Source organism: Cetorhinus maximus, chromosome 27 (genome assembly GCF_964194155.1).
Source record: "Cetorhinus maximus chromosome 27, sCetMax3.hap1.1, whole genome shotgun sequence".
Lineage (NCBI taxonomy): Eukaryota > Metazoa > Chordata > Chondrichthyes > Lamniformes > Cetorhinidae > Cetorhinus > Cetorhinus maximus.
Window position 1 is genome coordinate 19,246,556 of NC_135905.1, and position 15,329 is coordinate 19,261,884.

The 15,329-nt window shown below is 40.4% G+C and overlaps 1 protein-coding gene across 2 annotated transcripts in view; it reads right to left on the bottom strand.

Moving 5' to 3' along the window:
* parga (poly (ADP-ribose) glycohydrolase a) overlaps positions 1-15,329 on the bottom strand; it is a 178,697-nt gene that overhangs the window by 139,834 nt on the left and 23,534 nt on the right. For both annotated transcript variants that reach the window (XM_078530846.1, XM_078530845.1), the window contains exons 6-7: positions 9,783-9,866; positions 3,586-3,660 (exon numbers count right to left, since the gene is read on the bottom strand). In XM_078530846.1, coding sequence (XP_078386972.1) covers positions 3,586-3,660; positions 9,783-9,866 — 159 coding nt within the window. The remainder of the gene's footprint in view (positions 1-3,585; positions 3,661-9,782; positions 9,867-15,329) is intronic.

Sequence of the window (15,329 nt, forward strand, 5' to 3'; positions counted from 1 at the left end):
GCTTGTGTAAGAATAAGGAGCTGCCAGGTGATATATTTGATAAGAATTGCCCTCACTGCATCCGCGTATGCATGGGTTACCCAACCCTCCAAACATATGTCCATTTATGCCCCATCTTATCCATGACTGGTTCTGCATAACATGAATTGGCCAAATGGTTGGGCGAGTTGCCACAATCAGTTCTGAGCAAGTTTTCCACATACACGGTTAAGGATTCTGACACCTTGGCAAGGGATTGCTATCGATAGTGTCCATGTGATCGTTCAACATTGCTAGCCTATTCACCCATGTACCACTCAAGGAAGCTTTAGGCATTTGCACCGTGTCACTATATCATGGCAATCTAGACACACTTCCGATGTCTGAATCTGTATTCACTGAAATTATGAACTCAGCAACTTGTGCAGCTGAGTTCCATTTTAATGACACTATGTATGCTCAAATAGATGGCATTGCCATGGGATCCCCTCTGGGCCCAGTTCTCACCAAACACCTTCATCGGTTTCTACAAGAAAAGCATCCTCAAACCTTCTACCTCTTGCATTATTCCGATACGTAGATGATATGTTTGCTATATTTGAATCTGCAGCTGTGTGTATTCCTTACGCACCTTAAAGGGCTTCGTCCTGGACTCAGGTTCACCTTTGAATTAAGCAGTCAAATGAGTTCCCTTTCCTTGGCGTGCTGGTTAAGAAATCTGCCAATGGTTTCTCTACTACTGTCTACAGCAAGTCAATATGCGCATTGGGATTCACACTGTTCCACACGCTATAAGATTGGCCTTATTGGCAAGCTCGTAAATAGGGCCAGAGCCATCAGCTCACCCTGCAAGCTTGATGCTGAAATAGGGCGCATCAAAGCCATTCTGCAGGATAATGGCTACCCTAACCAGATCATTGCTCGCTATATACTGCGCACACTCATGAATGAGGCCTGGTAGTGAGATGGCTGTGGAGGCCCAGGTCAGAAGAGGTGGGGGGAGGGGTAGAGAGAAAGAGGCTGGAGGGAGTGAACGAGAGAGGTAGTGGGAGAGGGGGAGTGAGTGAGAGATAGTGTGTTTGCACATGCGCACAAGTGGGAATGAGTGCGTGTGTGTGTGTATGTGAGAGTGAAAGAGAGTGAGTGAGTGTATGTGGGAGTGAGAGAGTGAATGAATGAGTGGGAGTGGTCATGGGAGTGAGTGTGCGTGTGTGTGGTGATTTTTAGTTGCTTTTTTAAAAAAAACTTACTTTATTGCTATGACATTGCTTTATTTTTGCTGAACAATTGTTTATTTTAACACCCCAACGTTTTTTTGAAATTCAGTTTATACCTGTGCTAATACTTGTCTTTCTGAAATTTGCTCATCAGCCCCTTGAGTGAGAAAAAAGTGGAAATGTCACCCCCAAGCGAAAAGGTTGGACAAGCTTGGATTGGAATTGGCCAGTTTCTATGTTGTAACTTCTATGCAATTTTACTTCATGCTCTGATATGAATCACTGGCTGCTTAATGTTCAGCTTTCAGTTCTGAAGGGTGTACACCGAAATAGATTCTTACAAACTTAGTGCATATTTCAAGCATTTTTAAATTTTTTTTAATAGTTCTGATTTCCAGCATTTATAACTTATTCTTTTTAATCCAAAATGTATCAGGTACCAGCAAAAGGGGGAAAGACGACAACCTTATCCTTCAGTCCAGCTAGAGATAGTGAAAGAACTTGCAGGTATACTTAATAATCATGAGGTATTACTTTGAACCACGCAACAGACTGATCATTTTCCCGATTCATTTTACTGATATGCGTAACCACCTTCACATGAAAATGTACAGTCAAATGTTTCTGAAACTGAAGAATCTTCCATCAAAATTGCAAATACTTACCTAATGGTTCTAGAAAGTTTTTAAAAATACACACTCAGGAAACTAAACCAGCACATTAAATTTGCATGGGGAAATTCTAAAATGTTAATGGGCCATCTGCATTTTATGGGGATCTTGACAACTTTAATGACAGTCAATAGAGATCCCACTCTCTGGGGTTTGTGTACCTTCTGTTGTCTGACCTCTTCCTACATTGAATTTCTGTGCAAGTACTGTGGAGCTTGATAAATGTTAAAGATATGAAAATGAGTTATCGTTGGATTAGTCCTGCTGTATCAGAGAAAAAGAATGGCAACTGGATTCAGTAAGGAATTCTCAGAAATAATATGTCAGTATGGGAGCAATATTACATTTGCTCAAACACAGAGCTTACAGAAATCCACTAGCTGCATTGCTAAGGCTTCATTTAGTTACCTCAAGGATAGCTACAAACTGCATCTCTCATACCACACACTACAGTGATTCACATTCGCAATACAGGGGATAGCAAGAAGGGCATGACTAATAAGAGGAATGAGAAAATTAAAAGAAGTCAAGTTGCAATACTCAACAATGGCAGGCACAAAGGCCTGGAACCACATTAAACTCTTCACCAGCAGAGTGTGACACACAGGGAGAGGGGTTAAGTGGGAGAATACTTTTGCGTAGAGCTTCGAATATTTCTCCCCTTTTAACTACACAGAACCCAGGAAGTATCTCCGTCCATGCTATGTTGGTTAACTGTCTGAAATTCCAAACATACCCTTGAGTTTGAGTCTTGACAGCATTTGGTTTAAAAATATATGACGACTTGGATGAACAAAACAAAACACAGCAAAACTTAATTTACACCTTTCACGAATGGCATGTAAAATTTCAAAGGCAGGGTACTGTCCCCTGATAATTCAAAGTTCTCCTACACTAAAATATTTGGATTATCCAATAATGTGAAATAACATAATACACCAGAGTAAGCATTGTGCTTTAAAAAATGAATTGCATAATTTGAGCTAAGTAGATTGCATAACAAAACACACTCAGGCCTTAGCTACTGTTGTCCTGACATACTGCTCCTTTATAAATTCACATAGAAGACAACTATATGAAAGATCTATGTTTCACAGTTCCTTCTAGCTGTACCCACTATCCATTCCTGGGAAAAGATTTAAGGAGAGAAAAGATCTTGTGTTTAAGGAACACTAGTTTGCTACCACAACACCCATCGTTTTCTGATTCGAGGCGATTTCCAATGCCACCAGCGTGCACAGCCTGTGACCGAGCTTTCAAAAGGCATGCAGAAATGTAGCAGGGACAGATTATCTAATCCCACTTTCTTCCCTACCACCATCTCCACTGGCGGTCCCCCATTGCCTAATCATGTTACCTGAGGAGCCCTTGAAGTATAATTTTAAAAATTACAGAATTTCTAAAGGTTTTCTGTTACATTTTAAGAAGAAAATAAAAACTTAACGTTCAGAATCTAAATGGTTTTGGCAGGGAGTGCCAGTTCATCCTAATGTAGCCATTAAAATTACTAATATACTCAATAAAGGTAAAGTATTCCAGTTAATTTTAGCGAATGTCATCACCATATAGGGAAGAATATTGAAATTATTTAAAAATAAAGTGAAAGTACAATTTACATAATTTTTTAATAAATCTATATGTTACGTTGGTCTAATATTGCCACTTATAAAAGTGCAAAATGGGTTTCCAAACTGCACAGTATAGATTCACATTCTTACCTCAGTACAAAGGTTTTTCAGGATAGTGAAGTCCCATTTCCTGGCATATCCTGCATTATACTTCAGTATTGCATCCTTAAAAGAGAACAGTTTCCAAGTGGTGGTTATTTAACCGCTTTCATTTAAAGAATCCATTCTCCAACTCATCAGTGACAAATGCCACAGTTATGCTTTAACTAAAAGTTTGTGTAACCAGCCAGGAATAGTGCAAGAGCCATGGTTCATGGGCGGAACTTATAAAACTAGGCAAGTTTGAGAAATTCAGTGGATGATAGACCAGCAAAGTAGCAACAGCTGAAAATGATTGAACCTTAAACCACAACAGTCTGAAACCACCAGTCAATTCCAGAAAAATTAGGGTAAACTCTGAATAAAAAAGTAAATCCAGAGTGGGAAAATACAAAAAATCCAAAGATTTTATTTTTTAAAATGACAGCTAAAATTGTTCATTGCAACTAAATGTTAAGTTGACCAAATTGAAAATGCACTCCTATGATCTGCCTCAAACACTGTTGAATACCATGAAAAGAATTTTCTTCCACTTTTATTTAAATCACAGTGATACTTAAAGATTATTCTTATTTAATTTTTTTTTATTCCCATTTAGCTTCTTAAGGTTTATTACAAAGCTATATTAGGGCTGATCCCAGCTTAATTCCTTGGCCTCTACTGATCTCAGTCAGAGAGGCAGTAACAGGACAAATTACCCTCAGAATTACTGGCTCGGGCGATGAGAAAGCAAAGAAAGTCATGATCAGCATCTTGCTGCAATGCATACGGGATGAGGATAGCAATTGAATTTGGTTGTGATACCCTACATAACAATTACCCTCTTTGCTGATTTTTAAAAAGTGCTCATCACACCTATGGCAGCTCTACGAATGAGCTAATCCTCTCATTCCACTCTTCGGACTTTTACTTTACCCTTTTAATAGTTTCATTTTTTGAATATTTATCCACTTCCTTTCTGGAAACTTATCACTCCTTCTGTTCAGACATTCCATTTCCTATAGGTTAAAAACTTAATTTCTTGTATTGGTGATGGCCATAAGTTTAAGCCCTTTAGTTGCCATCTCATCAAAGCGTGATGCAGTTTTTCTCCATTGGCCTCATCAAAACACCTTCTAAATTTCAATACCACCAATCAGTACTTAATGTTCCCTACAACAATAAAAAAAGCCTCAGCTCCTCCAGTCTCACATCTTAACTAAAGCTTCTCATCCTTGCATAAGTTTATTTATTTGTTTTTGGGATATGGTTGATGTTGGCGAGGCTACATTTATTGCCCAAACCAACATGCCCCGAGGAGGGGTAATGGACTTTCTCCAAGAACCCCTACAGTCCTTAAGGTGAAAGTGTTAATAAAAGGAATTCAAGGATATTGTCCAATCAATGTTGAAGGAATAGTGACATATCCCCAAGTTAGTGGTTTGGGTTTTGGGGGAAACTTGGACCAATAGTATCCCCACAACATTGCTGTTCTCCTTTTTAGTGGTTAAGGTCACAATGGAGGAAGGTGCTGTTGAACAAAGCTGGGTAAATTGCTGACTTGCAGCCTGCAGTTCATATGTACTGCTGACACAGTATGCTGGTATGATAGGATGGATGAAGGGGGTGAATATTGAGTCGTGTGCTCCGGTCAAGCAAACTGCTCTGTCCTGGATGGTGGTCAGTTTCTCTCAATTGTTATGATTGTATCCATCCAGGTGAGTGGTAAGGATTCAGCTTAGTAAATGTGCTCTCTCTGTGGTTTCCATACCTTCTTAAAGTAGGGTTTCCAAAACTGGACACAATATATTAACCAATGATTTGCCCATGCTAAGCACCATCGCCTAGATATTTAGCTATAAAGCCCCATTTACAAAACCTAAGATTAAACAGTTTTTTTCAACTTTCCCAACAAGTAAGCATTTTGACTTCATTTGTGCTTCACATGACACATCAGACAAGTTGGCAACTCGCTGCGTTGGAATCTCAGAGACATGACAGGTTGAAGTTAAGTATCAAAAATGCAGAATGCTAATTTTCTGGTATCACAGTATATCTTTAAAAATGTGTGAAGCATTAGGAGGGCATTATTTTAAATTAACTTTGGGAAGGCCTCTGACAATTCATGGCAGATTATTAACAATTTGTAAGGCGATTTCACAGAATACAGAGGGAAGAAATTCGGACATTCCACCTCAGCCAGCTATCTGGAATCCACTTAATCCCATTTCCCTGCCCTGTCTGTCCCTATAGCCCTTTGAGGGCAGCAATTATTATATGACAATTAGAATGCATTGACTGCATTCATGTGAAAAGTTTAATCATTCCCTCAATAAAACACTAGAATGCTTCTTTGTTACTTCATCACTGCAATCAATACACCGATGATGCAGTGATGATGACTGTACTGTTAACTAGCAATTGCTAAAATGCCAGACGGAGACCTGAAGTTTAGAAAAAATGATTTAACATACTGCAAACATCCCATGAATGTCCACAATCATGCCGTTAAATCTGACTGCTGCCTGTCTCAAAACTTGCAAAATATCCCAAAAGAGTAAAAACGCCAGCTTCTCCAGGAATCTCAATGCTTACTCAACTAATACTAATTACTTAATTAATAAGTAGAGGGTATCTAGACCAGAAGCAGGGGATTACTGTTCTTAGAATTTAGCATTTATAGTAGAAATCTAGCCCTAGGGAATGTATAGTTAATAAGAAGTCAATAAGCAGTTATTAGATTTAAATTAATTTATTAAATAGTTCTAGAAATGGCAGTTGCTGAGGTGAAGTGCTTCACCTGTGGGATGTGGGAAATCTGTGACGCTTCAAGTGTCCCGGACAACTACGTCTGCAGCAAGTATACCCAATTGCAGCTCCTCACAGACCGCATGGATCGGATGGAGCAGCAGTTGGATGCACTTAGGAGCATTCAGGTGGCGGAAAGCATCACAGACAGTTTTGCAGACGTGGTCACACCCAAGGTACAGACAGATAGATGGGTGACCGCTAGAAGGGGCAGGCAGTCAGTGCAGAAATTCCCTGTGGCTGTCCCCCTCTCTATCAGGTAAACTGTTTTGGATACTGTTGGGGGGGTGCTATCAAGGGAAAACAACAGCAGTAGCCAGAGCAGTGGCACCACGGCTGGCTCTGTTGTTCAGCAGGGGGAGTCAAAGCAAAGAAATGCATTTGTTTGAATGCGAGAAGTATAACAGGCAAGGCAGATGAGCTTAGAGCTTGGATTAGTACTTGGGACTATCATGTTATTGCTATTACAGAGACTTGGTTGAAGGATGGACAGGATTGGCAGATAAATGTTCCAGGATTTAGATGTTTCAGGCAGGATAGAGGGGGATGTAGAAGAGGTGGGGGAGTTGCACTACTGGTTAAGGAGAATATCACAGCTGTACGACAGGAGGAAACCTCGGAGGGCTCATGCAGCGAGGCAATATGGGTAGAGCTCCGGAATAGGAAGGGTGCAGTCACAATGTTGGGGGTTTACTATAGGCCTCCCAATTGCCGGCCGGAGATTGAGGAACAGTTATGTAGGCAGATTTTGGAAAGATGTAAAAGCAATAGGGTAGTTGTGGTGGGTGATTTTAACTTTCCCTATATTGACTGGGAATCACTTAGTGCTAGGGGTTTGGATGGTGCAGAATTTGTAAGGTGCATCCAGGAGGGCTTCCTGAGACAATATGTAAGTAGTCCAACTAGGTAAGGGGCAATACTGGACCTGGTATTAGGGAATGAACCCGGCCAGGTGGTCGAAGTTTCAGTAGGAGAGCATTTCGGGAAAAGTGACCATAATTCAATAAGTTTCAAGGTACTGGTGGATAAGGATAACAGGAGTCCTGTGGTTAAGGTGCTTAATTGGGGGAAGGTTAATTATAACAATATTAGGCAGGAACTGAGGAATCTAGACTGGAGGCGGATGTTTGAGGGCAAATCAACAACTGACATGTGGGGGGCTTTCAAACGTCAGTTGATAAGAATTCAGGACCGGCATGTTCCTGCTAGGATGAAGGATAAATATGGCAAGTTTCAGGAACCTTGGATAACGAAGGATATTGTGAGATTAGTCAAAAAGAAAAGGGAAGCAGTCGTAAGGGCTAGAAGGCTAGAAACAGATGAAGCCCGTGGAGAATTTAAAGAAAGTAGGAAGAAACTTAAGCAAGGAGTCAGAAGGGCTAAAAGGGGTCATGAAAAGTCATTGGTAACCAGGATTAAGGAAAATCCCAAGGCCTTTTATACATATGTAAAAAGCAAGAGGGTAGCCAGGGAAAGGGTAGGTCAACACAGAGACAGAGGTGGGAATCTATGTGTGGAGCCAGAAGAAATAGGAGAGATACTAAATGAGTACTTCTCATCAGTATTCACCAAAGAGAAGGACTTAGCGGTCGATTTGTTTAGGGAAGAGTGTGTAGATAGCCTGGATCAAGTTGAGATCAAAAAAGAGGTGTTAGGCATCTTGAAGAATATTAAAGGTGGATACGTCCCCAGGGCCAGATGGGATCTACCCCAGAGTACTGAGGGAGGCAAGGGAGGAGATAGCTGGGGCCTTGACAGAAATCTTTGTATCCTCACTGGCTACGGGTGAGGTCCCAGAGGATTGGAGATTGGCCAATGTTGTTTCATTGTTTAAGAAGGGTAGCAGGGATAATCCAGGAAATTACAGGCCAGTAAGCCTTACGTCAGTGGTAGGGAAATTATTGGAGAAGATTCTTCGTGACAGGATTTACTACCATTTGGAAGCAAATGGGCGTATTAGTGAGAGGCAGCATGGTTTTGTGAAGGGGAGGTCGTGTATCACTAACTTGATCGAGTTTTTCGAGGAAGTGACAAAGATGATTGACGATGGAAAGGCAGTGGATGTTATCTACATGGATTTCAGTAAGGCCTTTGACAAGGTCCCTCATGGCAGAGTGGTACAGATGGTAAAGTCGCACGGGATCAGAGGTGAGCTGGCAAGATGAATACAGAATTGGCTTGGTCATAGAAGACAGAGGGTAGCAGTGGAAGGGTGCTTTTCTGAATGGAGAGCTATGACTAGTGGTGTTCCGCAGGGATCAGTGCTGGCACCTTTGCTGTTTGTAGTATACGTGAATGATTTGGAGGAAAATGTAACTGGGCTAATTAGTAAGTTTGCAGACGACACTAAGGTTGGAGGAGTTGCTGATAGTGAAGAGGATTGTCAAAGGATACATCGGGATATAGATCGGTTGGAGACTTGGGCGGAGAAATGGCAGATGGAGTTTAATCCGGACAAATGCGAGGTAATGCATTTTGGAAGGTCTAATACAGGTAGGAATTATACGGTAAATGGCAGAACCCTTAAGTGCATCGACGGGCAGAGGGATCTGGGTGTACAGGTCCACAGGTCACTGAAAGTGGCAACGCAGGTGGATAAGGTAGTCAGGAAGGCATATGGCATGCTTGCCTTCATCGGCAGGGGTATTGAGTATAAAAGCTGGGAAGTCATGCTGCAGCTGTATAGAACCTTGGTTAGGCCACACTTGGAATATTGCGTGCAATTCTGGTTGCCACATTACCAGAAGGATATGGAGGCATTGGAGAGTGTGCAAAGGAGGTTTTTACCAGAATGCTGCCTGGTCTGGAGGTTATTAGCTATGAGGAGAGGTTGGAGAAACTCGGATTGTTCTCTCTAGAGCGACGGCGATTGAGAGGCGACTTGATAGAAGTTTACAAAATTATGAGTAGCATGGACAGAGTAGATAGTCAGAAGCTTTTTCCCAGGGTGGAAGAGTCAATTACTAGGGGACATAGGTTTAAGGTGAGAGGAGAAAACTTTAGAGGAGATGTACGGGGGCAAGTTTTTTATGCAGAAGGTAGTGAGTGAGTGTCTGGAATTCGTTGCCAGAGGAGGTGGTGGAAGCAGGTACAATAGTGGTGTTTAAGAGGCAGCTTGACAAATACATGAATAGGGTGGGAATAGAGGGATACGGACCCCAGAAGTGCAAAATGTTTTAGTTTGACAGGTAATATGATCGGCCCAGGCTTGGAGGGCTGAAGGGCCTGTTCCTGTGCTGTACTTTTCTTTGTTCTTTGTTCTAATAGTGGAAGACAATTACTTCATTCAACATGCAAATATGTTCGAAATAACTGATTCTAGCGAGGTATTTCAAATAAATTCCTGGTGCAACCCGACCCTCAGCCCACAATTGCAGATTTAACTTTATTTCACACTGCACCTTTACATCCTCAGAGTTAGTAAATTTTCTTAACAGTGCTGTTCGAATCAACTCCCACCGACTGCTCACGTTCTTGCTTCCATCCTGAAAAGTAAAAACAAAACAATATTATCTTGAGGTGTGGTTTATGTTCACAAGCAGTACAGTATAACTTACACAATACAACCAATCACAAAAATAATTCAAAAGTGCAACCTTTAAAATTATACAAATCCTTTAAAATACAAACTTTTAAAGATATAATTGATTATTTTATGAAACAATATGAATGGTCTTCACATCCAAATCTGCTGTATATGCAACATTACTTTATATATTCAATGGTATTGCCATTGCTGGATCATCCACCATCAACATCCTTGATCAGAAACTGAACTGAGCCAGCCATATAAATACTGTGGCCATAAGAGCAGGTCAGAGGCTGGGGATTCTGTGGTGAGTAACTCACTTCCTGACCCCCCCAAAAGCCTATCTACCATGTACAAGGCACAAGTCAAAAGCGTAATGGAATACTCTCCACTTGTCTAGATGATTGCAGCTCCAACAACACTCAAGAAGCTCATCATCATCCAGGACGAAGCAGCCCGTTTGATCAGCACCCTAGCCACCCTCTTAAACATTTACCCCCTCCAACAACTCACTAAGCCTCCTTCAACAGCGCCTTCCAAATCTGCAAGCTCTACCATCCGGATGCATGGGAACATTATTACCCGTAAGTTGCCCTCCAAGTCATTCACCATCCTGACTTGGAACTATATCGTTACTTGGGTCAAAAGTTAGAACTCCCTCCCTAACAGCACTGCAGGTGCACCTAAACCTAATGGACTACAGCGGTCCAAGACAGCGGCTCACCACCACCATCTCAAGTGCAATTAGGGATGGGCAACAAATGCTGGCCTTACGAGTGGCACTCATATCCATTGAAAGAATAAAAAACAGTTCAAATACTGGGGTGCCATTAAGTGACAAATCCCAACTAAATTCTCAATCTTGCAGAAACATTCTCCATCAAAAGCATCGAGCCCACTATTCAAGCCAGAATAACACATAAAACACCATGGTGTATGCTCCAATTGTCAACCATATTTTAGGGATCCTGCAGTGTGGACAATCAACATGCTGTTATGGCATAGCTGATGGTAAATGCTGAGTTGCTCAAATCCCAAAGGGAAACCTGAAACAACTGCCACAATTGTTTTGCAATTTGTATATATTTTGAGATGCGTGCCTTGAATTCAGTGGTAATAAGACCACTGAAACTTATAGGCTTCTTACAAAACTAAATTAAACCTTTATTAAATTTTTAAAAATGATTTTAAACACATACATAGGTTTACAAATTACGATAACTCCTAACCCCCCTAATTAATCTAAATCCCAGTTACACCTTCGTTAAGTCAACAGTAAAACACAGATTTAAACAGACCCAGGCAAAGCACATACCCTGGTCAGTCGAATTCAAAGTGAGTTTTCTCAGCTTTGGTTCCTTGTAGACAGCAGCTTGAGGCTTAGATGCTGGAGGCTTTTCACACTTGTGTTAAATCTAAATATGCTTTCCCCTTACACATAACCCCATCTCCTTTACACATATTTTCCCCTTTGAATGCAAATTCCCATTATTTCACTATGTCTTTGGACTTTACCGCTCTACGAATAAAAATCTATCATAGTACCAATTTTACCAATCTTTGGGAAAAATAAATACACTATTTCTTAACTTCTCCTGGCTAGGTGAAACGTTTCTCCCCCTCTTTTGAATTCAAGCTAGTCTGGCTTATTTAAAAATGCAAATGTTCCCTTTACATCTCACATTCTAAAACTTCACCCATGTTTACCTACTTAACATTTCAAATCTAGCTCATTTTCTGATACATCAAAGCCTTCAGACCAGCTGCCTTTAATTCAACTAAGTCCCCCACACACATACAGACGCACAGACATAGACCCCACTATTACTCTACTATACAATAAATTTCAAGAACACTATGAAAATTATTACATTTTCCTGACAATGCTAATATTCCTTGCAGACCATTTTCACACATTAAGAATAGTTTTGCCTCAATATATTTATATCTGCACAAGGCTCCAGGGTACAGTCATTAAACAATGGTTGGAGAAGCTGTAGCCAGAACTCTGAAATAAGTACAAAGAATTCCTTGAGTGAAGAAGAGTAATTATAATGCAAGATTTTGCCTTCAGTATTCATGGTGCTTGGAGCCCAAGACAGAAATGTATTCTATGGCAACCACACCACCCCTCCACTCCCAGATGCAGGTAAAATCATCTGTTGGCAACCCTACTCCATTCCCACACTGAGGTCCCCGCCACATCCCCATATTCTCACGTGCTCACTACCCACTCTTCTCCCTGGTCACCATTCTGTCCCTCCTTTGCCCATTCATTCTCTCCTCTTCCTTTCTTTCTTCTCTCCTCTCCCTGTCTCATACTGTAAACTAACAAATGTATTTAACAATACAATCAATAAATAAATAGAGTACTAAGCACAAACAGCATATTTACAGTAAATACAAACTTCACTGTTTCCACTCAACATGTCGAAACAACAGACACTTCTGCTCTAACAATCAACATTAAACTGACCTTTAAAATGTAGTCTTTTATTTCTCAGTTGTCTGTTCATTACTATGGTGTCCTGTGATTAGCCACATCTCTGCTGAGCAGGCTAACCTCTGTCTCTGCATTATGCCCAAGATATGGTTCCAAGTTCCTTTGAAGACATCCCAGAAGGAACATTAAAAACTGTATCTTTCATAACTAGCTTAGGTCATTAATCATCGAACATTACAGCACAGGAGACCATTCAGCCCATCATGCCTGCGCTGGCTCTTTGAAAGAGCTTTCCAATTAGTCCCCACTCCCCTGCTCTTTCCTCCATTACCCTGCATTTTTCCTTTTCAAGTATTCATCCAATTCCCTTTTGAAAGTTATTACTGAATCTGCTTTCACTACCCTTTCAAAGAGTGCATTCCAAACCATAACCCTCTAAAATAGAAATTCTCTTCTGGCTCTGTCAATTATCTTAAATCCATTTCACTGACCCTTCTCCCACTGGAAACTGTTTCTCCTTATTCACTCTATCAAAATCCTTCACGATGCTGAACGTCTTTATTAAATTTTCCTTCAGCCTTCTATGTCCTAAAGGGATCACCAGCTTTAGTCTCTCCATGCAACTTAATCTCTGCATCACTGGTACCATTCTAGCAAATCTCCTTTGTACCTTCTCAATCTACTGCACCATCTCTAAGGGCATTACGCTCTTTCTAAAATGTGGCTCCCACAATTGGACACAATATTCCATCTGGGATCTTAAAGGATTCAGCATGTGACCAGCAAGATAGAATCCAATGAATAAATTATATCAGACAAAAAGCTTCATTGTTTTCCACACTAGCATTAGAATAAGTAATATTGTTATGCAACTGCAGCAAGTCAAACATACTGGTTAAAGGTGTTCCACAAAGCCATTCGACTTTGAACCATAAGTGGCCATGTTTTCTGGACAATAATTATATACAATTTGGATGCTAGTTATTCAAGAAAGGTATGGAACTGGGTAGTATAATTTGTATGATTCAACTGAGGTAAATGGGAATTTATGAGTTAAACTTTATATTTGTTCCAAAGACAAAAAAGCTTGATCACTACTGATCTAGAAGATAAAGTCAATGTATTCCTACTGATCTTGAAGTGACACCTGGTGATTAAAGTTAAGAACTGCAGATCCAAAACAGCCCATTTAAAGCAAATTTTCATGAAATAAAATAATCATAGAATCTCACAGCACAAAAGGAAATCATTTAGTTCATTGAGCCTGTGCTGGCTTTTTGAAGGAGTTGTCCAACTCAGTCCCATATCCCAGCATTTTTCCCATAACCCTGCAAACCAGCACATTTCCAATTGCCTTCTGAAAGTTAATATGGAATCCGATTCCACAATTTTTAGGTACTTTATCCCAGATCTCAACAGCTCTGTATATGAAGAAATTTCTCTACAACTCCTATCTAGTTCTTTTGTCATTTATTTTAAAACTATGGCCTCTGGTTACTGACTTGTCAGAAGAAATTGTTTCACTCTTATTACTATCCCCACAGAGACCAGTAACTTTTAAAAAGAAATTTGAACTTTGAAATTCGAATAGCTGAAAGGATGACACAACAGGATTTTACGTTTTAAGACTTTTACTGTGACAGTCTAAAAGTACTGTTGGCTAAACACTATTGTTATAGTCCACTTATACTTTAAACTACAGAACAGAAATTTCCCTTTTTACTTATAACACAACCAATAAAACCCCACTTCACACCGTTCCTTAAGCAGAAATTCAATTCTCTGGAAACCGGTCCGAAGTGATTCTTAGTTCCCGAGGCTTTACTTCTGTTCTTTTCCTTTTCCAGCCTGGTAACTTTAACCCTAGAATTGTTTTTCACAATGAAGGTTTTTCCTGGAGATTCTCCCTTTTGTGCAAAAAGGTGAATCTTCCAGCCTCGTTTCAAATCCTCATGAACTTGATCTTTTCGATCCGAGCACAAGCTCCCACCTGCATTTCTGTGGGGTGCACACAGAGACTTTCGACCTCTAGATATTCCCTCTCTCCTGGATCCTGTTGGACTGACTTGTCTGTGAGTTTTGAGGAATATCTTTGGGAAACCCTCTCCCTCTGAAAGCCTATCTCCATAGCATTGTGAATTACCTGGGCCTTGTATCCAGGTAGAAATGCTGATTAGCTATCCATGAAACCCTAACTTCTTTTATCTTGGAAATAAATGGACAGTTTAAAGCATAACTGTTTACAACCCAACATTCTCAACAACTTTCTGGGTCTTTGAAGACTAGCAGTCTAGCCACTGTAAAAACAAATGCTGCTGCCATTTTCTCCAAGTGTGAACACCTTACACTTTCTTTCCAATCAACAACTTGGGCCTACCTTTAATAGACACATCACCCAGGCCTGTTGTCAGGCAGGCAGACTTCAGAACAGGTCACATTTTACCCTTAATTAAAGGCACAGTCCCAAAACATAACAATCTTATAAATCCCATATTTGCAATACTCTATTTGTCCTATCAAAACCTACATAATTTTGAATACACTTTTCAGGTCTCCCCTTAATCTTTTTGACTCAAAGAGAACAACCTCAGCTTCTCTAATCTATCCATATATTGAATTTTCTCATTCCTGGCATCAAACTGATTAACCTTCTCTGTACTATCTTCAGAGCTTTGACATCCTTCTATAAGTGTGGTACCCAGAATTGTACACAATACTCCAGCTGAGGCCTAACCACTGCTTTGTAAAGTTTTAGCATGATTTCCTTGTTTTTGTTTTCAATATTCTTACTTACAAAGCAAAGTATCCATACACTTTCTTAACTGCCTTACCAACTTGCCCTGGTACTGTCAAGGATTTGAGAGAATGCACCCACAGGATCCTCTGCTCTTGTACATCCTCAAACCACTTAGGTTACATCTCCTCCCCATGTTGTTCCTCCAAAAGTGAAGCACTTCACACTTATCCGAATTAAAT